Source organism: Rhipicephalus microplus, chromosome 2 (assembly GCF_043290135.1).
Source record: "Rhipicephalus microplus isolate Deutch F79 chromosome 2, USDA_Rmic, whole genome shotgun sequence".
Taxonomy (NCBI): domain Eukaryota; kingdom Metazoa; phylum Arthropoda; class Arachnida; order Ixodida; family Ixodidae; genus Rhipicephalus; species Rhipicephalus microplus.
The window spans coordinates 68,655,433-68,680,379 of record NC_134701.1 but is presented as its reverse complement, the minus strand read 5'-3'; the positions used below and the strand labels follow the sequence as shown (position 1 = coordinate 68,680,379).

Here is a 24,947-nt window from a genome sequence, read left to right as displayed (position 1 = left end):
TTCATGCGACTGTGCATCAATGCTGTAAAACATGTTAAGTGTCCCTCAGTTGAGCAATAGCCATAGTGTCCGCAATGACGCGCCGCAACAAAAAATTCATTCTTGACAATATTCTGAACGCATTCGCATAGCACACTAGTGGATAAGCTTACCAAACGAACAGGGTATGCGCCATTCAAGAGACCAGGTTCAAGTAGCTGAGTAGAATGAAGGATTGGCGGTACCATTCGACAGTCCTTCCGCCCGTAGTCACTATAGGCCGTGTATCCAAATGCGACAAACAGGTCTACGGAATTAGCCCTGCAATATCGAAGGCAAACACTATGAGCCACTCACGTTGAGCCAACTAATGACAGGGGACATATGCTTCCTGAGTTTGACCTTCGAAAATTCAGACATGTTCAGAGGTCTCTTGAACATGTTAGCATAGCAGCTAGGTCAGTCGAGTCTAAAGTCAACCTTCAACGGGGTCACTAGCTATCGCTGCATTTAAGAAGAACGACGACTGCATGTAATACGCATGAATAAAGAGACACCCTACTGAGAGTGCAGGCGCTGCGCGTTTCTCTCTTCCAAATTATCTGTGCAGCCTTTCTATTTGAACACGCGTATACTGATTGCCCTTCGGTCAGAGACACGATGCCACACCGCTACACAGCTACCATCTACGCCCCTTTTGTGCATCACCGGTTTGGTACAAACATTAAACACTACTTTTGGTGTCAAACAATGGGTCCATTCGATACAAATGCAGAGTTTTCACGCCATGCCCCATCCCACTCTGTGAAAATAAAGGCAATGCACTTTAGCCGTGAGTATAGCCGCTGGGACGTTTCGTCCTGAAAAATCGCAGCACTGGTATTTTCGACGCTGAAGGTAAGAATGGATGCAACGTTGTGCAGTGTGGAGAGGTGAAGGTTTGTGAAATGCTTAAGAGTTTTGTCCCCAGGCACGTAATATTTATAAATCTGAATGAACATATTTATTATCAAGTGACCGCCAACTTACTATGAGGTTCCCATAACAAACATGCAGTGAAGTTAGAATGTCATCATTCATAGAGGCGAGTAAACGACTAGCTATTGTGAAGTTTCAAGTAGGAAAAAAGGCACCGATGCTTTTTTTCGTGTTATAGTTTGAGAGAAGGCCTCTGAACGATCTTACATTTGCAATGCCTCTCCCATAATATTGCCACACACGACCATTTTCATGTTTTATGTGGCCAGTGTAATACCCGTGTTGATACTGCCTGTGCGATATGCGCTAAAATATCTGACTGCATTCTCGATAGCTTTCGATTATTCAGTTCGGCTTGAGCGTGGAAATAGGAACAGATGAGTATACAGTGAAAGAAGCGCTGCCATATGCTCGACAATTCGTGTATTAACTCTGCCGCGAATATTATTATCTACGGCTGGCGCTTTATTCGCCAATATTAGTGTACAGCGTGCATTTTTCGCAGTAACTCCCGAGATTGTTTCAAGCCTTCGATTGCAGTCAAATGAAATGAGCTCGGTTATGCTAAGATATACGTAGTGTCAGGTAGCACAGACGAATGGGCATATAAACAAAGGGACATACTCAAAAAAAAATCGAGTGTTTTAAGAGTGCTTCCGCAGCATTCCTACAATAATCGTCTTTTGACTTCCTCGCCCTTCCTTTTCTGAAAATCTAGCGCTGGTTCAAAGCCACCTAGAAAATCTTTTCAGGCCTGCTCACTGCAGCCATCACGTCACTTCTTTTGACCAAGCAATCGCGCACATGAGAGGCTGTAAACTTATTGCCACCATTGTCTCCCGTTGCGACAAAAAGGTTTCACGGGGAGTTTCACAAGCTTAAAGGCTAAATTCTGCCTTTTCCACAAAAAAGCAGCTTATTTGGGTAGTGTATCACGCTTGAAAGCATGTAAAATTTATCTCTGAGCCATTTCTTTCACGAAGAAGTCAGAAAGATTGTGCGTTATCGAACACGTAGCCGATCTATAAGAGCAAAAGTTGATGGCGCCAGAAAGTCACGAAATAAGGTAAATTTTATTCATTCTGTCTTTGTTCGCACACACACATACACGCACGCATAAGCGCGAACACTCACAATGCAGAAAATACATAGAAATTTTTTCTACTCATTTGCAAAGTTTCTGCAGTTTTATTTGTACTCTTTCGAACATTTGTCCTCGTAGACACGCAGTTCTTGGGCAGAGTGTGTCTATGCCACTAGCACATTATTAGAGTACAATATCACGGTGATGGTGACTGCAAGAGAAAACAAATTTCTTTGTTTGAAAAAAATCTTTTGGGACTGACACAAGGAGTGGTGTTTGCTCTTTTGCTCTGACCTCTATAGCACTGTTCTATAGTCGCTCATATACATTAGGGCCTGGGAAAATTGCTAATACTGTGTCTAGATTGAACCGTGTAGCCCCCGCACGTGCTTTTACTGCACTGCTGTTTCTTGGATCGGTATTTTTCGGCAGTGGTTCTTAAATATTCTAGCTTGAAGTAGAGCTCACATACATGAAAATCATTTTGGAAAGTGCTTTATCGCTTGAGTAACTGCAGGCATCTAAATTTTGAGGTAACATACAAGACTAAGGTGCTGGTGATACTGACACAAATTTCTATCGCTGCAATAAAATAGTTCGAACATTGTCGGGAAAACACTACACACAAAACTGATGCACTTAGCCCAAGAACAGCATTCATACACTTTTTCACAACCAAGTAAAGGAGGTAATACAATAAGTTTGCGGTGCTAATCCCCATTAGTTAAATGTTTACCGACGTAGAAGGAAAAACGCCTGTTCTGAAAATATCCTGCCATCTGCGTTTATTATTTTACCAACAAGACTTCCGCTAACAAGTCAGAAGCACACACAATCCTATTGCGGAACCCAGCGTCATGCGGTACCAGTGTCTTGTGCCATGACTGATTATAAGCTCAGAATCGCGCTAGGCACTGGAACCCTGGAGCTCCATGTTAGTGGGAGGCATTATGTCTCTGAAAAACGGCTTCACAGGATTAAAACTTGGGTGTCTATTCGCCATAAACAAATACATATTAAGTAAACTAAGTGATACATAGAGCATTCAAATAAAGAAATAAATATCAACTATCCGAAAAAAACGTCAACCGAAAGGATTCAAACTCGCCATATTCTGATTTCCAGGCAAGTACTTTAAACGCTACACCACGCCAGAACACGCCGTTTGCCTTCATGCTTACACGTCGTTGTCAGGGCTGACGCGATATTCTTTGCAAATAGCAATTTCGTATTTATTTGACACTGAATAATGGCTTACGGGCACCGAATGACGTGCGGCTATTGGCAGGGTACATTATATATATATATATATATATATATATATATATATATATATATACGTATGTATATATATATATTGGTAGCCATTTCTTGCTCTTGCTACTGGTCAACAGCTACAGATGTTTTTGTAATAACTTGTTCCGTAAATATGTGCGTACACGATTGAATACTGAGTAGTTTGCTCACGCAAGTGACAATATAACAGTATACAGCCAGAGTGCCACAGTGTAGATTTACAGTTATATTGATACCCACAACCTAAAAACCGCCCAAGAAAAAAAAATATTACAAGCCCCTGAGAAAGTATGCCTGTGGGTTTGTTCACTAAGGCATATCAAGTCGCCAACTGAAGATTGCGCCTTGATACGAGTCGAAGAAGTACCGGCTATTGCGCGACGGGCAGCTTTCACTCTAAGCCAAAAACGGCCGAAATGGGAGCAACGGCTGTTTTTACTCCTTCAGACCAACTGTTACTCTTCGAAAGGAACAAGCGTAATAAGATGGCCGACATGTTCGAAAACTGGGAAGCAACTGTATTAGTCTTAAGTTTGCAAGGGAGCAACGGAACAAGGAACCGCTGTAAATGCTCTCGCCACGCAACGGTTACTCCCCTTAAGGACACCACACACAAATATGCTTGCCGCCCACAATAATATTCATGGGCCAGATTATTTTTTGTTCTGTCTGCCAAATTTCACCAAACCAATACATTGACTTATTTTAGTATCCACAGCTAATAAAATAGCAGTGCTGGCGGAACACAGAAGGCCCGAGAATACAGCTACTGCAAGGGCCTAACACACACAGGAGCAGCATGGAGAGTTGGCACGTCAAAGCGGACCGAACACCGAAACACGTGAAAAACAACGATATAAAACAAAGCCTAGACACGCTGTTCGTCTGCTAAGGAAGGGCGTCAAAGCCGATCAAGCACCGAAACACGTGCAAAGGGACCCCCCCCCCCTCCCCCGGATATATCGGAGAAGGAAAAAAAAAAGAAAAAAACAGGACCCAGATGGGCCTTATTCAGCCGTACACTTAGTAGCACGCTTCAACGTGTAGCTTGAGGGCAGAGTGACAAATCTGCGTCATCTGCGCCCGCACGACTTGTGTGGCGCTAGTATAGCAAGCGATGTGATTTACAAAGTGGATCATTATACAGTGTTTATGTGTACTAGCACAAAATAAAAATTAAAATAATTTTTTATCAATAATTATGAGTTTTAGTGTACCTCGGTTTTTTTTTATAAGTGTATTAGGAGAACACACTGAAAGCTTTGCGCTGACGGCCTGTGCGGCTACTGCTCGACGTTTTTTTTTTTTTTTTTTTCGGCGCAACTAGTTCACGTTCTCACTACTCATATTCATATGGTCTGTGGTTGGCGAGCACAAGGATATCCGCGCTTGTGTGCTATGTTTTGATCGTGCATGTGTGTCGCAGATTTGCGTTTCTACTTATTCGCGATGAAGGTTAGTGTATGTTTATCTTTAGAGAGCGCAATGTTGTGGATTTTGCTGCTGGGTGGAACAAGCACAACATAAACACGTCTTTAGCTATCTGCAAACCTGTTCGCTCGTCGGACAAAAGACTACGCATGCATCAGCTTGCAGGTGAGTGGCATTTCCAGCAACACTTATTGCTTTTACAGTGCGAGTACTTACAGTGTAACATTGGTTGGGGCATTTTCAATCCCAAATTTATGCTTGCTCACAGTTTGTGAAAAATTTTGAGTTCTCGAACAGCTGACTCATTGTTTTTTTTCTCCAAAGACATTGTTGAGAGGTTGCGCTATCAAAAGAGAAATTATTTGCTCTTGCTTATTCACCGTAACCATTGATCGCCGTATCGGACTAAATTATCTCTATTATTACCACCTGCATACCCTCCTGCTGCGTCTGTCACCACTGCAGTGCCAGTGTACTTTTACTGTCAAAAGTTCCTTTCCGCAACAATACCTAGTTGGAAAAGCATTGGGGTGAGGTTGTAGCTGCCTTCGTACTGATACTTATCTATCACTGGCTTTATGTAACGTTAACGGCTGGGTGTTGGGGCCTCCGGCCATATTTTTTAGGGCTGTAGAGTGCATGCAGACCAGTACGTGAACAAATAATTTTCGCATCTTTTCACAGGCGTAGCCAAGTGGTGGCGCACGGAATTTTTTTTTCCAGGCCGGGTATTGGGAGCCTGATATGACGACCATATTTGCTTGCCCGGCCTCCAATTCAGGAAAGCGGGCCCCCATACCTCCCCGCACGCCTCAAAAAAAAAATCTACCTGCATCACTAAGCCACTCGCTTCACCTCTACGCTGAACGTATTATTCTATAAGCGCACCATCAAGCGAGCACTTTGCATGTGGACAGAACAATGGGAAAAGAAATGACCCAAACTTTTCGTATTTCTTTAGGGATACAAAACCTTCACAAAACTTAATAATGTGAAAGACAATCATAAATGGTGTAGGTTCACAATAGCGTTGTCACTATTTTGCATCATGGAATCTTTATGCGCTGTGAAAACTTGGCAAGCCGTTAAAGTCACACTTTGCCATCAATACCAGTCGACGAAAATTTCGACAACCTCTATAACGCCGTTTGGGATTTGCTGCATGCACATAATAAGGCTGGTTTCCACTCGGCTACTCCTAACCAGACTTCACTTCTTCCTAATAAAACTATATTTGATGCACGTCCTTTACTACTTTCTTTCAGGTGTATGGCACAAGTTTGGTTATACTGCAGGTATTGATGCCCCCAATGATGCTAAAGTACAGAAAGCGAGTGAATTTTGGTAAGTGCAGACTTTTGTACTACGTATATGAAAGCATTGCTTTTTGGGGGGCAATCAGTGCATGTGTTGGCAAGCGAATAGTGTATCATGCCACATGGTTACACTGGCACTGATAATTTGACATGGTTCCACTGGCCCGTGTGTGCGCTTACATTATTACCATTAAGGTAAAATGTTTCATTGCCCATTTTTATTGCAGGGATTGCTGTTTGTACTAGAAAGCCAACTGCCAATATTTGTTTACGCTGGTGCTACTAAAGGTACGTTTTCCCTATTTACATGGTTTCGGCTTGCACAAAGCATAACACTTGGACCTAGATCCACAAAGCCGTCCGTGTGCAGGCCTTCATAACATGGTTTCATGACTCGCCTTTACCCTGTTTTCTGTGCATGTTTCGTGGGTTTAAAAGTGCCACAGCATGTTGACCTCTCCCACTCTGATAAATTCTAGTTTAAAGTCCTGCAAAAGTGTGCTTAACTTTCTTGTGTACCTCCTCGCTGTTCCAAGATCCTAAAGTGTTATGCTCTTACTAGAGGTGGCAGTGTTCGGAATGTTTGTATTTCCATCACGTTGACCAAGTATGCGATGTAGGCATGAATGATAGCACATCCTCAACAAATATCTTTGTGGCACATGTAGAAGGCTGTACAAAATAAATAGGCAGACACTTACACCAGGCCCTAACTTCTAACAATACTTTTTTTTTTGGAAAGCATGGTGCGCTTATTCCAATTTGACCAACAAAGCCGTAACCTGTTCTGCTGTGAACCAACAAGACCTTGAACTAATAAAAAGCTTCACATTGTTGCGCTCAGGTATATGTGTATGGACAAGCTATCAGTGACACTGTCAAACAAAGAATTCAGATATCTGTGCATGCCTTAAAATATATTGCTTTGTTCACAGATCTCGTGGCTGTGACTCGTCAACCGAGCAAACAAGTTTGCCCTAGTTTCTTCGGACGGTACGTGTTATTTGCCACACGCTTGACCTCGCTTAGAATGTCCATCGGTGAATGGACTAATAGAAATGTCACTCAGTTGTGTATAGGAAACAAGTTACATTAACCTAAGGGTAGCTTAAACTGCTACAATAATAATGGCTTCTTGAGTTGCTGCATATTTTCTTCCAGACTATTGCTAGCCGAGACATCATATGAAGAGCGTCTAGCACATCAGCAGTTATATGGCTTGCCCAGTAACGTTCGGCCAGACCTACTTTTTTTTCACATTTCGTTTCGCAGTAGACATCCTAGAATGTAAAGACTGCTGCAGTGTGTGTGACTCATTGTTAATTATTAATTCTGGCATGTTAAACAGTACACTTCCATTTTTTCCTGCAGCAATGAGATGCTTCACATATGCCTGCGGTGACATTCCGATGCGCTAGCCTAATGGAAACACTAGTCCTGCGAGACTGGAGTCCTTCACGATTGGAGAAGTTGCCCTTCTCTCTTCAATGATGATACAGACTGCCCTACGCTAGAAATTCAAGACTGTTTTTCCATGGAAGATGCAGAAAACCTTTGATTTATTATGGTGCTTGGTTAGTGCTGGCTGTGGTGTGGCGAAGTCCACTTCTACAAGTGCTCACACGTCGACTAAAAAATAAAAAACAATAAAGCATTTTTTCTTTCAATATTGTCCACATTACGTGTTAGAAGCACACGCGCAGTGCTCTTCCAAGGAGCTCTCACCATGTGTTGGGGGTGTGACAAGCATACTAGAGACAAATATTCATTTCCACAAAAAGTAACTGGAAGCATGTGCAGTGGGTCCTCAGAGAGTAACTGCGAACACGCGGGAAGAACGGTAAAGACTAACCGTTGGTCTTAGACGAGCAACTGGTGGGAGTAATGGTTGGTCTGCAGGGAGCAACTGGTGGGAGTAACTGTTGGTCTACAGGGAGCACCTGAAGGAAGTAACTGTTCATCCTCCGAAGGAGGAACTGAAAGGAGAGCAACGATTCGTCTCTTCGCAGTTACTCCTTTTAGGGGAATAATGGGAGTGGCAATGCAATTGCTCCCTGAAAAGAGCAACCCCTATACCCCCGTTGCTCCTTTTTGGCTTAGAGTGAATTTGGTGAGAGCCTGCTTTACTGAAATCACGACCCATCGATGGTCACTACTTCTTGTATGGGCATCGTACACACAAAAAATGATTGATTCAGTTTCACGGATGTTTGGACTTTACTTTAGAGTGATTCTTATGCTTTAGAATTGTGCGTACTTGCAGCAAAAAGTGCGGGTAGCAATTACACCAACGCGGCAAGCACGATAGGCCAATCGGAACGGGGCACTGGGTAAGGCCGCTCTCGATGCAGTTGTGCTCGAAGTTTCTGGATTTCTAAATGCTTTCTAAAATGTACCTGAAGTAAGTAGAAGAACAATTATTGCCAGACACGGATTTCCGGGGTCGGGATATCGAGATACAGCTGTTTTAGGAACGAAGCTCCTTATGCTGTGGGTGTGTCCACGTTGTATATAGGAATAGTAGCAGTAGTAGCAGCAGTAGTAGTAGTAGCAGTAGTAGTAGCAGTAGGCAGCCACATCTCGTTTAGTCTTTGGTATGTCTGCTGGATGGTGGTACTTTTATATGATGAATATATAATGAATAGATGCGAGAGCGCGGTACTTAGAGTGTTCCCTACTAGATGAAAGGACGGAGAGACAGACGTACAGTGAGACAGACGGGCGAATAGAGAGACAGACAGACAGACAGACAGACATACAGACAGACAAACAGACAGACAGACAGACAGAGAGCTGGACAGACGGACGAACGCATGCACGGACAAACGGTTGTGCTGGCTGTCTGAATGACGGATGCACGGACGGACAAATAGACCAACAACTAGGTGTACAGATGGACGTACGGACAGACCGATAGACAGACAGACGCACAAACGGACGGACAGAGAGACGCCCGGACGGACGGAGTGACTGACGGACGCACGGGTGGACGAACGCACGAATGGACGGAAGCAAGGACGAATGGACAGACCGGCTGATGCACGCTTCACCCCACTCATCATCATTAGTTCCGTGGATATGCTGTGATTTTTTTTCTGGCCTCCACTAGCAGTATACAGCGGGCGTGCCAGTGCACTGGTTTGCAGTTATATCGATACAACAACAAAAAACATGCTTTTTGCGTGGTTTTGCGTGGTTTTAATGGTAATGCAATTCACTGAAAATGTATGCAAGAGGGTCAGTTCACGAAGGCGTAAAAAACTAACAACTGAAAATTGCGTGTTCCTAAATACGACTGATATAAGTACCGGCTAGTGCAGCCAGCCGCTTTCGGTGACAGCCTGCGTAGATGAAATCGCGACGTATCGATCGTCAGCGCTTCATGTGTGGGCTCCGAACACAATGAAAAATAGTTACCTTAGGTTGACGTATGCCTAAATATGCTTTACAGGTTTTCTCACACGTTAAAATTGTGTGTACCTGAAGCAATAAGCGCCGGTAACATGCACATCGACGGGGCTGGCACGATCGCTGGGCCGTGCACTGGGTAGGACTGCTCTCAACGTTTTTAAGTTTGGATGGTTGGAGTTTATGAATTTAGCTTTGGAACATTTCTAAGCGTTACCTAAAGTGCACCTAAAGTCCAACTGTTGCCACAGGAAACAGCTGTTCGGTACGCCGTTACATTGAGCTTGTCTGCAGCCTGTCTGAATTCAAACATGAAATAAAGACAAGTGACTCGCCATTAATTTGTAGTGTATTCTATACAGTTATGACAGTTCTCTGAACAAACAGCTTCACTATCCTAAAACGTCATCTCACTTTACACGTCGTTATTATTCAAAGCGTTGGTAAAGATAGCTCACCCAAGAAATCGGTGCTTATAGTTTAGACAAAATAAAAAAACTGAAGGGTAGTAGATCGCGTATACCCAAATCATAGCTTGCTTTCTAGCCGGTTTTTTAGCAATCATCAACTATACTGCCCAATGGACAGGGCAATTACTTTCTGTGGAATAGACCAAAAAACTCCTAACCTAATAGCAGTTTTACGCGCTCTGAATGTCCATAGCTTGGCCATTTCTTGAAACCTGTGTCGCCAGAACTTCAATATATATGGTCGTTTCTAATTCATAGAGACCACCCTTCTTTTGTGACTGGCCGAAACCGTGCATGTTTACAGGTGAAGTATTCGTTCTTACGCTAAGGCCCTGGCGACATCCACGGCATCTGTTTCGTACATCAGGGGGTAGTGCAGCATGGTGTAGCTGGGCTGATGCTCCGAGTTCACCTTATCCTTCATTAGTTGAGAAAGCATCTGCGAAGTAAGAAATGAGCGTAGGAATGATTATATCAAGTCACGTTAAAAATAGAAAGATAATTCTGGGTTATGTGGGTATGAATGTAAATGTTTCCTTCCAAGAGTTAGCGAGGCCAGATGACATTCGCCACTGCATAGGCACCAAACCTATTGATCGTTGTTAAAAAAAGTAAAAAAGGTCCACTGTGTTGAATTTATGAATTTAACAACAGCTGCATGTCCGTGCAATAGTATAGAGCAGGCACGCAAATGGCACTCGCGCACTCGTGTGGCCACAGAATTGATAGTAACACGTACCAGTTCAGTCTTCTCGAACAGTAATTATATAACTGGCTTGTAGCTCGTATTTCAAATATCACTCATTTACCCAGCCTCGACATTCTAACAAATTATTGGCTCTCCTGTGATGGAAAGCAAGTACAAGCATGAAATGGCTGCTGGTACAGTAGAATACTTATACACGATACTAGCATTTATATATGGTATGGGCCATAATATTTAGGAGATCGACGGCACGCAATAAAACATCCTCAAGCGCGCACCAATTTCTCCAAAGTGCAGCTCTTAAGGTCAGCAAGAAAACAGCAATTAGGTGAGTGATTAGCGCCTTACCGCATGTAACGTACACAATCAGTATTCTAGGCATGATTAATATATTTGCAGCAGAAGTTCAGATGGTCAATCACGACGACCTATCTTCATCATTTCTTTGAATTTATGAAATATACGAGCATTCATGACAACTATTAGTATGATTTGATGAATCTATATTAGGGATAATTTAAGTGTTCATTTAAGAACAGTCGTGATAAGATAATAAATAATCGCGTGTTTTTACCCCTTGATAGGCAATAAACTGGAAACTGAAAGGGCAATCGGAGAGTATTTCCTAAAAATTTGGGCTGGATGAGACGGAATGTATCTTCGACTGACCATTGATACACATAAGATTAATGTGGCTCATCTGGACATGTGCATCCGTACTTCACCATTTGGATGACTACAGGCGCCACCCTCGTCGATGTCATGGAGTGCATCTGTTATGAGTACAGTCGCCGCAGTGGGCCGGGTCAATGGGCACGGTGGAGGCACGATGAACGAACATTCATTCATGTCCTTTTTTTTTCTTTGTACACGTCATGTTTGCCCTCACCTTGATCACCTCGTCAGAAGACACACGTGTCAAGAATACTGGACATGGTGTGGCGGAGTGTATCTTCGGCTGGCACATCGATACACAGAATAATGCGGCTCATCGGAACATGTGCATGTGTGCTGCACCATTCGGGAAACTACACTCGCCGCCCTCGTCGATCTCATCGAGTGCATCTGGTATTAGAACAGTCGCCGCAATTTAATGGGCCAATGAGCACGGTGAAGGCACAATAAAGATACATTCACAAAACGCCTTTTTTATTTGTACAGGCGAGAGACAACCGTTCGGTTTGCTTCTACAAAAGTAATAACGTGTGTATTGAGCTTCTACCATGCCCATGCTCACTGTTTTCAAATATGCTTGTTGCATAAGCTTGTGTTTTTGACTTGTTGTGGTGACGTAGAGGAAAAGCCATGTCCTAATATAGAAGAAAAGGTCAAGTCGTTATTGAAAGATGTGAAGGAAATTAAAGGTCTATCAGCACTAATAGCTTGTAGTTGAACAAAACAACGCAAAAAGATGACATCAATCGAAACAAAACTTAATCGCTGTTCATATGCTGTGTGCTATTGTACGTTAAGAGTTGATAACCCGCAGAAAACAATTGATCATCTACTTTTAAAGGTAGACGATCAGGAAAATAAAAGTAGGAGAAACAACCAAATTATATATGGTATTACTGAGCCTCGGGAGGAACAACTTGAGACGTTTTTAGAAGTTACCCACAATATACTTTGCGATACCTTGAGTGTTCAAGGTGCTAAAATTAAACCCATTCACCTAGTGGGGAACGGAATGCGAAAACGTGCTGTCTGGTAATTCTCAAATTTAGTATACCGGAGACACAAGGCAAGAATACTGAAATACTTCAGCAAACTTAAAGGTGCACACTACAGTATTCTCGAAGAATTTTCTCCTTCTATTCAAGCACCTCGAAAAAAGCTGTGGGAAAATACACAGAAAAATAGAGAGAAACAAGAAAACTTGCTCTTGTGTTTGATAAAGTTAAAAGTAACACAAAACTTTTCAATTGAGATGAAGGAAGCAACCCCTATTGCGAAAACTAGCGCCACTGGGTACCAGCGTCCCCGTACTCTACGCAAAGTGGTTTCACAGAGTTAAAACGGCGATGCCCAGTCACCATAAATAAATTAATACATAAAGAAAATACCGCGAAATCACAATAAAAATAAAAACTAAAAATTAAAAAAAATAAGACAACAATTGACGGGATTTGAACTCGTACCCTCTGATCTCTAATAGAGTACGCTAGCACTATGTCACGCCAGAACGTGCCCATGTGGTTGTAAAACAACTATTTATCTTCATGTTTACAAGTCGCACAGTCAAGACTGACACAATATTTCTTTCCAAATAACAATGGCGTCTTCATTCGACAGTAACGAACGGCTTTCTGGCACTGAATGACGTGCAGATATTAGCAAGAGCACAAAGTTTTTTTTTAAGCATCTACATCTTAACTCTGAAAAATCTCAAATTGACTGGAGGAGCAGCCACAGATTGTCAGCTGTTGCTGCTTATAGTTTTTTTTCTTTGAGAGTCGGTTCCAGCACTTGCTACTGGTCAACAAGTACACATGATTTACATGTATTGTTTGGAAGATATCCACACACACGAGTGAATAATGAGTATTTTTTTCGTGCAATCGAAGATGTAGCAGTACACATCCGGCATGCCAGATTACATATTTGAAGTTATATCGATACCTGCAACTAAGAAACCGCCGAAGAAATGACTAATGCGATCTGCTGAAAAAGTATGCCAGTATGTTACTTCATTAACGTGTACCAAATTACCAACTCAAAATTGCGTGTTCTTACGTACGAGTCAGAGAAGTACCTGCTCCTGCGCTCTTAAGGAAGCTTTCGGTGACAGCCTACGTTGCTGAAAGCATGACACATCGATCGTCGCCGCTCTTTGTGCGAGAACCGCACACGCGGTTAAATGGTTGATGTCTAAACTGTACTTTACAGTCATTCTTACGCCTTATAATTATGCCTACTTAAAGTAAAAAGCGCCGGCAGCAGGTACACCGACGCGGCTGGCACGATAGGCCTCACTGGGATGTGCATTGGGTAAGGCTGCTTTCGAAGCAGCTGAGCTGCGATGCTTGAAGTTGTTGCATTTGAGCTTCTAAATATTTCTAACTGTTACCTAAACTGTACCCGAAGTAAGTGGAAGCTCAAAAAATGCCAGAAATGCATTTACGGAGTGGCGATGGCGAGCGACAGCCGTTTTTCTGGCCTCCGCTGGCAGTATACAGCGGGCCTGCCAGTGTACAGATATAGGCAGTTATATCATTACCAACAATTAAAAAAAGCACCCATAGAAATACCAATGCGATCCGCGGAAAACATATACCAGGGAGTCAGTTCACGAAGGCGTACCAAATTACCAACTGAAAGTTGTGTGTTGTTACATAGCAGTCAGAGAAATACCGGCTAGCTAATGCCGGCAGCTTTCGGTGGCAGCCAGCGTATAGCTGAAAGGGCGAGGCATCGATCGTCAACGCTCCTTGTGCGGACACCGACAGAAGGCCAAATAGTTTGTTCACGTTCACGGATGTGTAAACCATACTTTACTGCTTCTCTCACAATTTAACATTGTGTGTACAGAAAGCAAGAAGTGCTGGTATCATATACACGGACGCGGCTGACCCGATAGACCTAATTATGCTTGCTTGGCCGGGCAAAGAGTAAGACCGTTCTCAACTCGGTGAGTTGGGATGAATGAAGTTTCTGGATTCGAGCTTTGGAACAGTTCTGACTGTTGCCTGAAGTAAGCAAAAGGATGAGTATGGCGAAACATTCATTTATGGTGCACGTGGTGTAATTGAACAACAGCTGTTTCTCTCGCCTACGCTAAGAGCCCTTGCGAAGTGATTGAGAGAGCTCAATTATGTCTCGTCAACTCGGAGGCGTACACAATTTGCTGATTCGGTTAGAACTGGCGTGCAGCTCCAGGCTCATAATACTGCTACCTAAAATTGCTACTGCAATACATGACTGATGCGAATATGCTATACGCAGGGGCATGCATGCAAAAAACGTGCGTTAATTGCTGCAATACGTGCGTGCGTCACGAAAATTACATATGCTCGAAATTTTTTACGGTAGCATGTATCCGTGTCATTGAATCAAGCGTCTTATATTCAATGACACTGAAACATACCACGACACCCAATGCATAAATGTGCACGCTGCGCTGGTAGAAACACTGCACGCTCCAGTATTCACCAGCACTTTGCAGTGAAAATTCCAGCGCTTCCAACGCTTCCCGATGTGCACCAGCATCCCAGTGGTTAAGCCAGTGGCTCTACCTTTGCTATGCAGCTATTTCTCAGTGCTTCCAGGGGAGTACCAGTAAACAGCGTGTACTACTGTCTCGAGCATGTACTCCCAAATACGTACTCAAATCATGCTAGAGATACCGTTTTTTTTTTTTTGCAATAGAGAGAGCTAACAAAAAGTATTGATGCTGTTAGCAAAATTAAACTTGACGCTATCCCCGATGAAAGTATTTGTATAACCAATGCACTTAATGACTACTGTTTTGTCTGTGTTTTCTCACGTCACCATTCAGCCCTCGTCACATCCGAGAACTAGTTAGGCTATCCCGGATATAGAAATCAATGAAAGTGGCATTTTTAGGCCCTGTTGAATTAAACACCGAAAAATCTATTGGTCTAAATGGCTTACCACATAGGTTGCTGTTCAGATGCGCTGAGTGGTGCGCAAAGTATCGGAGCATAATTTTGAAATACAGCATACGGACAGCGGAAATACCGTTAGAATGAAAAATGGCAAAGGTGGTGTGTATTTACGAGAATGGTAATAAGTTTGCGGTAATCAAATACAGACGAGTTTTGCTACTATGCAGTAGTATCAAGGGGTTGGAACATTGCATATTTTGGCGTCTGTGTTCTTTCCTAGAAAACAATTATTTTTCAAGTAACCAACATGATTTTGGCGCCGCTTGTCTACCACAGCTCAAATCGTTCACTGTAAATGATCTCATGGCAATTCTTGACAACAATGGACAGACTGACATAATCATTATTGATTTTGAGTAACCCTTGGACAGTGTTTCATACGGACACCTAATGTTAAAAATCTGATGCCTTCTTGACAGCCCTCAGATTGTACAGCCACTCGACACGTATCTTTCGCGGCGGAGGCAATTTGTTCACATAGGCAGCTTAGGCTTGGATTTTGCATTTGTAAATGCAGGCGTTCGCCTGGGTTTGGTGCTCGGCCCGTTACCTTTCTTAAATTAAAGAGTTACAGATCAGATTAACTCACCAGTGTTTTGCCCTCTATTTGCAGTCTACTGCGTTGCATACATGCACATTAAGTCAGGGACCAATCAACAAATACTAAACAACTTCTTAGAAGCAGTTTGCAACTGGTGCTCAACATGGCACTAGCACCTAAACGTTTTCAACTGTGTGCAGATGAGATTTACACGCAAGAGGGAGCCGCTAAACCAGACCTGTATCATCAATAACGTTGCACTAGAGTCAGTAGAGCAATTCAAATACTTGACTTTACACATGAATTCTACGCTAAGTTGGAGTAGTCACGTGCCATACATAGTTTCCAATGCTTTGAAAAAACTTTACATGTCAAGAAATTGCATGATGCGTTGCACTTTGAAAACTAAGCTTATGGCGCACACGGCATTAGTTAGAACGTTATTAGAATAGGCTGACCTAGTATGGAACCCACATACAAAATGTGATATCGACTGCATTGAACGCATTCAAAGAAAGCGCTAAGATTCATCTTCAACGCCTATGGCAGGCATGTGTCCATTACCAACCTCAGATATTTAAGCAAACTTCAAGCTCTAGAATAACGCAGGAAACTGTATCTTCTGCAAATGCGCTAAACTTTTGGCAACCATTATGCTGCAATGGACTTCACTGGTTACATGCAGTATAACAGCGCAAGGCCAACGAGATGAAAGTACAGTCAGGAGATTGTAAGGCCAGGAGTTAAAAGAAACGCATAACAGTTTTTTGTTTTTTTTCCGCGAACGATAGCAGAAGGAAATGAGCATTTATGTGACACATTCGGCCTGTCGTCACTTCATGCCTTGCGAAATGCATTGCAAGATTATCTGTGATTCATGTTTTACGCAGCTCTTTTCGTTCCATCTTTTTTTCTTACAAGCAATGTATGCGAAATTGCTTTCATGATATGCATTCGTGGGCGGAGGGTGCCCTTCAGTTCACATTATTACCACTGTTTCGTTAACCTTAACGTTCAAGTTCTGCACTCTTGCTCAATATTTTGTGTACGCTTTTTGGGTATTCAGTCACTCATTTTTGTACGTGTTATTGTACCTCTGCCCTACTTCACTGTTATATTGCAAATGCTGATGGACTTGTTTTTTATGCTCACGTCTTAATTTCACATTCGGCCTGCATTATCGTTGGCCATATGTGCTTTTGTTTCGATGTGTATGTTTTATATTTTTTGTTTTATTGTTTCATTCGTTTGTCGACCAAAACAATAAATTGTGTAATATAATTATGTAATTTACCCACTTCGCCATGACTTCTAAAAGGCAGCAGGCAGCATTCGACAAACAAAAAATAACATAACAATCATGTGGATTTGTTTCAGAAACCCTGAATTTAGCCAGTGCGTTTTACTTTGCCCCACCGACAAAGCACACTGCAAACCATTTTACACCTTACCTTTAAGGGTGGATTTTTCAATAAATCACCCATTTTACACCTATTATTTCTGCAAATTTATTGGAACGGGTGGTATTTATGCAATTACAACTTTTGTACACCTATTTCTCGATTTTAAGTGTACTAGAGGTGTATGTTCGCAATTAACACGCAAGGGTGTTTCATTGGTTGTTACACCAATAATATATGTATATAGTTTATGGCATCAATACATCACAACTCAATGAATGCAAGCAAACCACATGCCGAAGTTGTGCTGAAAAGACTGATGTTTCAGCATTGGTTTTCATTTCACGTTTCATTCGCCAAAATATGTCGTGCTATGTATTATATTTAATATACAACCCCCTATTTACATTATTCAGGAGATTCCTGACACGCTTAACGACTTAATTCATGGGTTGACATTTTGGGATTCTTACTGAAAAATATTTTGCTGCCGCTCATACTCATTCATTCTTAATTCTCACAGAGACATCGGCAAAAGAGATTATGTTGCGCTTAAACATAGCATAAAACGATTACACATGGTTTTCGACAGACTATAGTGTGCGCTTTCGAATTTGAAATCACACCAAGCTTTTCGTAGTACCAGAGGTGCTGTGGATTCACAATGGTGTCCACATATTTCCCGACACTGAAGTATTTCACATCAAACAACAGGTCGCTGATTTATTCGGTGAGATAAATTTAGATCTATGAACATGGATCAGCTCAAATTCAATGTTTGCAGCGTTCGCATCACCATGAAGCAAAGCGTGTTTACAATTAACTGGCTAGGCTGCAGCTGCTGTGCATGCATGCCGCACCGAAGGACAAGCTTGGCGCACATCCTCTAAGCATCAGTGTTATCTAAGCATGGGTGATACTCGTCCAATGGGACGTGCTACTCTGTGGGCACTCATTGCTCTCTTTCACTTCCTTGATATCAACGCTTTCGCGTCGTATAATACACACGTGAGTGATCGCAGACGACACTAGCACACGCTATCCGTGCCACAAGAAGGAAAAGTAGTTGACTATTTGCAGCTTTGTAATTGACTATTCTTACCGACATTACAATGCACTGATAGTCGCACATTCGTATTCTCGCACGAACTTTAAGACTTGAAATAAAAGCAAGCGTCATTCATACTTTGTCGGCAAGAAAAAAACATAGCCCCCAGGTTCTTGCTGAAGAGCAGAGTGTTGTTTTAAAGAAGCTGATAGCACCGAAGAGGTGCAGCTAGGATTCATGCAGGGAGGGGGAGAGGAAGAGGAAAGAAGGGGGCCTGACCCATCTGTATGTACATTTTTGCCTGCGCTTGCATACATGCGGATCTAAATAGCTTTATTTTTTTTAATTGGACCCAATCCTGACCCACCAGTAGCCTAAATGAGACTCAATAGGCTGATACGTACTTTCATACTTCCTCTAAAACAGTAATAGTAATATATTATTCAAATTACTACTGTTCTGGAAGAGCGTTGATAGCATGTGTGTGCCAAGGCAGCGTTAGGCGAACTTGTGTCGGTTCTAGATTTGGCCTATTTTGAATAAAAATAAAGCTCCTCAAACGAACATAAAAAAAGAAGTGGACATGTGTCAAATACAGAAAGGCCTTGCTGCCACCCTTCCCTAGCTTTTTATTTATATCTGTGATGCACAAGTAACAAATTTAGACTCCAAAGTGTCGAAACAACACCCCAATGACGCCTCACTCGGGAGCAGAAAAATGTGCATCACGAAGGCTATGCATTTGCCGCCTGCCACGTCAGTGGCCGAAAAAAAGAACTGAAGCTCTGCTTGCAAATAAATATGTTGTCGAGCTTATAAAATTACAATATATCTTGGTGGCTTGACATAGCCTGGAAATTATATCATAAAACGGTGCTGCTGTAAATTTCAGTTTCGGTCTTGAGGTCTAGGGACAACGGTGCATCGCCATCGTCAACGGGCAGACTTGAAATTGGGTGGAATTGGCACGATAAGCTTTGAAAAATAAGAATAACAACAACAAAGGGGAGGCAGCGCACCACCTGCTGCGGCTCTATTCAGTTTTCTCCGTCGTCCCTAATACTCAGACGCGATCTCTTAATTGCACAGCTGCGCGCACAGCAAGAAAACGCGCCCTGACTTCTGTAACGCGCGGTTGACTGCGTTAATTACGTCGCACACACACTCGCGAAAAAGTTCATCGCACTCGCCAAATGCATGGTGGACGATGCGTCGTTGATTTCCTAACTCTGAGACACGATCTGTTAACTGCACAGCAGCGTACACAGCAAGAGAGTACACGGCAAGCTACGTGACCTATATACCTATTTTTTACCAATATGACTATCAGTTTGCTATAATATTAACAGCAGTGCATGTAGAAAATTGTGTACAGATGCATATTGTTCATTGAGTTGTATGATGAAGGTAAGACAGCCTAGATGTCTCTAACTTAAGAGATTAATTCACTATTGGGTCATTCCACGTCAAACATCTCAGCTATTTTAGCGACCATCTCAAATACATTTGAAAAAAAATTGTGGTAATTTACTGCATTGAAAACAGTGTATGATTGATATGTGGGGTTTAACGCCCCAAAACCACCATATGATTGTGAGAGAGCCGTAGTGGAGGGCTTCGAAAATTTCGTCCACCTATGATTCTTTAACGTGCACCTAAATCTGAGCACACGGGCCTACAACATTTCCGCCTCCATCGAAAATGCAGCCGCCGCAGCCGGGATTCGACCCCGCGACCTGCGGGTCAGCAGCCGAGTACCTTAGCCACTAAACCACCGTGGCGGGGCCATTAAAAACAGTGAAACGGTAGAATATATCCGAGAGAAAAGCGTTTTTGGTCTAGTAAGTGACTTCTGAATTTACCAGAATGTCGTTTCAGTGTTGTTTGTAGAAAATTAATTTAAAAGTACTACTCGTTCTTTCTATGCAATATTTTGTGTACAAGTTGAGTGAAGGTTCTTGTGTAAAGTGTTTGAAGCTCACTAATATTAGTGCAATGTTACTGGCACATATGCCTCCAAGACTTTAACAAAGTACTTGATTGGGCTGGTTGAAGCTGCATGGTAGACGAAGAAAGTGCTTAACAGCGCAAAAGAGAAGAGGGCATAGAAGCGACGAGAACAAAGCGCTAAACTGACAACCAATATTTATTGCAAACCAACTGCAATATATGAAAAACAGAATCTGCGCATAACCACACAACATAAGCCTAATTGCACATACATGCGCCATACGGCGTACCTTATCAACAACCGGTCATATCAGTGGGCCCTATACTAATTTCATAGCAGTGAAGAAAAATTGAGGATATGCTAACACACGAAGCACCAAGTTGTTAAATGTGGAAGGCTTCACTAATCTCGATCTCGCGCCGATTTTTCATCTTGCCCCATGGGCACTTGTCAAGAATCGGCTGACAACAAGACTTAATACGATGGTCCGCCAAGTGGCTGGGAAGAGAGCCTTTTAGAGACTTAACGTGCTCCCTCAACCGATCATTCATGCATCTGCCTGTTTGGCCAATGTAACCGAGCCCGCAAGTAAATATTATCTTGCAGATAATCGCTAAAACACAATCAACATGGCACATAGCGTGTTTCTTAGTGCATGCTTCTTTCTGAGGTCCTTCGCCGTTGACCTTGCGACATAGCCCAGCGAGCTTGTCGCGGGCGCAGAACACAACTCTTACACCTATTTTGCCAGCGACCTTCTTTAGCCTACGGAAAACTTCGTGTACGTAGTGAATAACAACCTTGCTATAATGAGGCTTGTTGAGTTAGCCGTTGCTTTGTCTCTTATCAGGCACTCTTAGTGACGTTAGGAGAGTCTCGGCAATGGAAGTTAGCAGGCGATTAGGAAAGCCTGCTTGTTGAAGGCGGTGAACTTAGAGCGAAAAACAGCAATCTGTCTGGTGGTGACAAGAGCGAGCTAGGGCTGCCTCTAGGCAGAGAAAAGCGATGCTTCACTTGACTAGCTTAGAATGGGCGGACGGGAAAAAGGGTCTCTTCTTTGAGCATGGTTCGTACAGCCAATATACTTGGTCAACAAAAAAAAAGCATTTCCAAAGTCTGGACATCTTAGCTTGTCGTCAGAAATAAATTCCGACGTTAACTCCATGTCCTTCATTTCCTCAACTTGGTGCTTTGTGTGTTAGCGTACCCTCAATTTTTCTTCACGGCTGTGAAGTTAGTTATCTGAGGTCCACTGATATGACCGATTGCTCATAAGATACGTCGTATGGCATATGTATATGCAACCCTGCTTATGTTGCGTGGTTATGCACAGATTCTGTTTTCCATATATTGCAGTTGGTTTGAAATAAACATTGGTTGTTAGTTCAGCCAACGCCTCCTTGATTTCCCGTGCCTGTCGAATTATCGGCGGTCACTTGAGAAGCGGCAGTCGTCGGAACTACGGTGGTGGTGCCACTCAAGTAGGAGTGTCATCAAATAGGTTTTTACGTTTTTGGAGCTTATATGCAACAAAAATAACGGGAATTTTTTTTTAAATTTAAAAAGGCGTAAACGTAATTATAATTAACCCTACGTAAGTGACGCCGACATTCAGCAAGCAACGTTTTTAATACGAGGCATCATCTCAAACTAGTATAAATGCCAAAATTGCCGATCTCTAAGGCCAAGTACATAGACCCTTACCCCTACGTAGGCAACGCCGCCATAGATGGCCGGCGTTTCGCGCTCATCCAGTAGGCACAGGAAACCTTTGAGGAGTTGGTTCAGCACTCTGTTCTCGTCTATTCTATCCCCTCTTGTCATTTGCACTGTTAGGCACTTTCTTCGTCTACCACGCCTCCAAGAACCTATCCAAAGTGTCCTTGCATTTCTTTCTATTGCAATACTGCACTTTCTGTGATTACCTGATTAGTAAATGCTTACTACACAAAAGATTTATTTTGGGACATTTCAAGCTGCTAAACATTACGAGAAAAAATCACAACTTTCGCGGAATCGTCATTTTTGTCTATACTGAGACGTAATTTGCACAGTCGAGTGTTTCAATAAAAATTCACCTTCAAACCAAAATCGAAAGAAAAATGAGCAGTTCTTTTCATTAGCCAAATGTTATTACTACATTTTTGTTTCAAGGAAGAAAGTAAGCTTCGAAATTTCTCCTTGATGGCAATGGAGAATTTAAAGGCGGCAGCTGTGGTATGACCAAATGGGAAGATAGGCGCCAACGGGAAAAGTCAAAAATTATTTTCTTTCTTAAAACAGAAAATGTCAAGAGGAGATTTGCCATATGAAAAGAACTGTTTATTTGCTTTCAATTTATGTATAAAGGTAATTTTTAGTTGGGCCCCCACATGGTGTCAATTGCAACTCAATATGTACAAAAATTACGATTTTGCGAAATTAATGATTTTTCCTCGTTAAGTTAAGCAGCTTGACAGATAATAACTATTTTTTACTCAAATGTACCATATTTGGAGTAAGTATTCACGACTAACATATTCATACAAAGTGTAATATTGCCATTGAAAAAATGCAAACATAACACATTTTAAATAAATTCTTAAAGGCGTATGTGCTAGTAAAATTGCCCTAATATTACTGAGCTTCCCACACCTTACACGAAAACCGTTACGCAACATGTAGAGAGAGTTTGGTATAAAATGCACTTTTAAAATAAATATTTCCACAAACAACACCCAAATGACTTTCCGCGAAGTCCCAAAAACAAAAACGTGACCAAGTCTTTTTTTTCTCTCGAAAAAATTCTACCGTTTAACTGATTTCAATGCAGTTGATTAGCACAATATTTTACAAATACATTTGAGATTGTCGCCAAAATGGCTGGGCGTTTGGCAAGGAATGACCATAATAGCAGATCATAAACACATCAGAAGGTCATCTGTTTATTAAGCTCTCTATTTACCAAGAAATATATTGAAAGTGCCTCCTCACAGGTGCTGTAAAAACGCTGTTTTTTTTCCCAGTTCTACGCCGGCTGCACGTTCTATAGTTGTTTACATGTGCAGCAGTTGCATTCGTATCTAGTAGAACTCGCTGATGCGATAAATGGTACATGTCTGAAATAAAGATTAGTCAATTTTTCGCGAAAATGACGACGTAACAAGCGAAGAAAACACGTAAACAGGATGGGCGCTCATTTACAACTGTTTATTTCTTGAAGAAACAGGCTGATATAAACCCGCTTTTCGTCAACGCACGTGCAACGTACTCGGGCAGTCGCTTACCTAATCACGCTATTGGACACATGATCGCTAGAAACCGTGCTTCCGACTCGTACAAAATGAGTGAAGTTTTGATAACGCAATTTGTACTCCGTTTTTTTTTTGTTGAGGGCCTCCGAAATATTTTTTGGTGTAACTCCACATGAAGTGATATGTGCGCTTGAATGAGCACCGTCGTTATTCTTTACCGTAAGAGCGTGTTCCCTCGCTCGATCATTCACGCAGCACCCCGTCGTCTGGCTAGCATGTCTTTTTCCGCACGATAGGGGTTTTTTGTAAACTACTTCAGTGGCAGACTTCGTGAACGGCCACGCATACTTCTTTTTATAGCCTTTTAGCTGCTGAGCATGATTGCCCATGATGCGCCGGTGCAACTTTGCTAGTTTGTTAGGGGCATGAACTCCATCAGTACTGCATGCCAACTTGCCACCTTTTTAAGGTTGTGCGTAACCTTATGAATATATGGTACAAACAGCCGCTAGTGAGCACCCGTCCTGTCCATGTGTTTTCTTCGTTTGTGTGGGCGAGGTTTTCTCACGAAATCGACTATTCAATTGATGCATACATATGAATTTACAGGACATGTTTAATGTCCATAGAAATATTATATGCTATTTTCGTTTTCATATTTGCTTGTTCAAGAGTAGAACAGCTACGCCAATTGTGTCAAATGGATACAATTTCTTATTTTTGCACAAAACCGTTAAAACTGCCCAAACAGCGTAAATATATTCTCAGTTTTATCAAGAAATATAAAGCACAGTAAGCAGCGTAAGTTTGTGCATGTGTGCAGTTTAACGCGCTAAATCTACCATTTAATTATGAGACGCCTTAGTGGAGGGCTCCGGAAATCTAAAATCTAAGCAAACTGGCCTACAGCATTTTCGCCTCTATCAAAAATGCAGCCGAGTACTTTAGCCACCAGGACACCATGACGGGGCCATCATCATCCAATCTAACGCCGATGCGCCAACCGTAATTCTAACTTTTAATTGTCTATATGGTAACCTCACGGCAAAGGAAAACGAAAAAAATGGCAGATTCCACGTAATGGGGGAATCGATGACATGCGAAGCATGAATGAGAAAGGTTGATGGTCACTTATGAATGATGTCGTACATGACTTACGTGTCATGATTATCATATCTAGATGTCTTGTTTACCTTCCTCATCTATTCAAGTCTCGTGATACCAAATTTAGTATATATGGAGCTAGCGGAACGACCACGAGCATGCTATGAGCATGGTATGTTGTCAGCTTGTCAACATTATCATGTTTGCACCAGTCATGTACTTTCGTCATCTATTGACGCCACGTAGCAGCAAATAGGTATATATGGAGCTAGCAAAACAGCCGCTAGCGCATCATGAAGGGCCCAATATAAACCAATGTAGTGGTGCCGTGCATGCACGCTGCGTTAGCAAAACGCGAGTATGTTAGCAAAACAGTG

General features: G+C 42.3%; 1 protein-coding gene across 2 annotated transcripts in view; it reads right to left on the bottom strand.

The window, feature by feature from the left end:
* Window positions 1-24,947, bottom strand: part of LOC119169862 (uncharacterized) — a 225,998-nt gene that overhangs the window by 64,604 nt on the left and 136,447 nt on the right. For both annotated transcript variants that reach the window (XM_075886556.1, XM_075886555.1), the window contains exons 7-8: window positions 10,286-10,401; window positions 153-300 (exon numbers count right to left, since the gene is read on the bottom strand). In XM_075886556.1, the coding sequence (XP_075742671.1) occupies window positions 153-300; window positions 10,286-10,401 (264 nt within the window). The remainder of the gene's footprint in view (window positions 1-152; window positions 301-10,285; window positions 10,402-24,947) is intronic.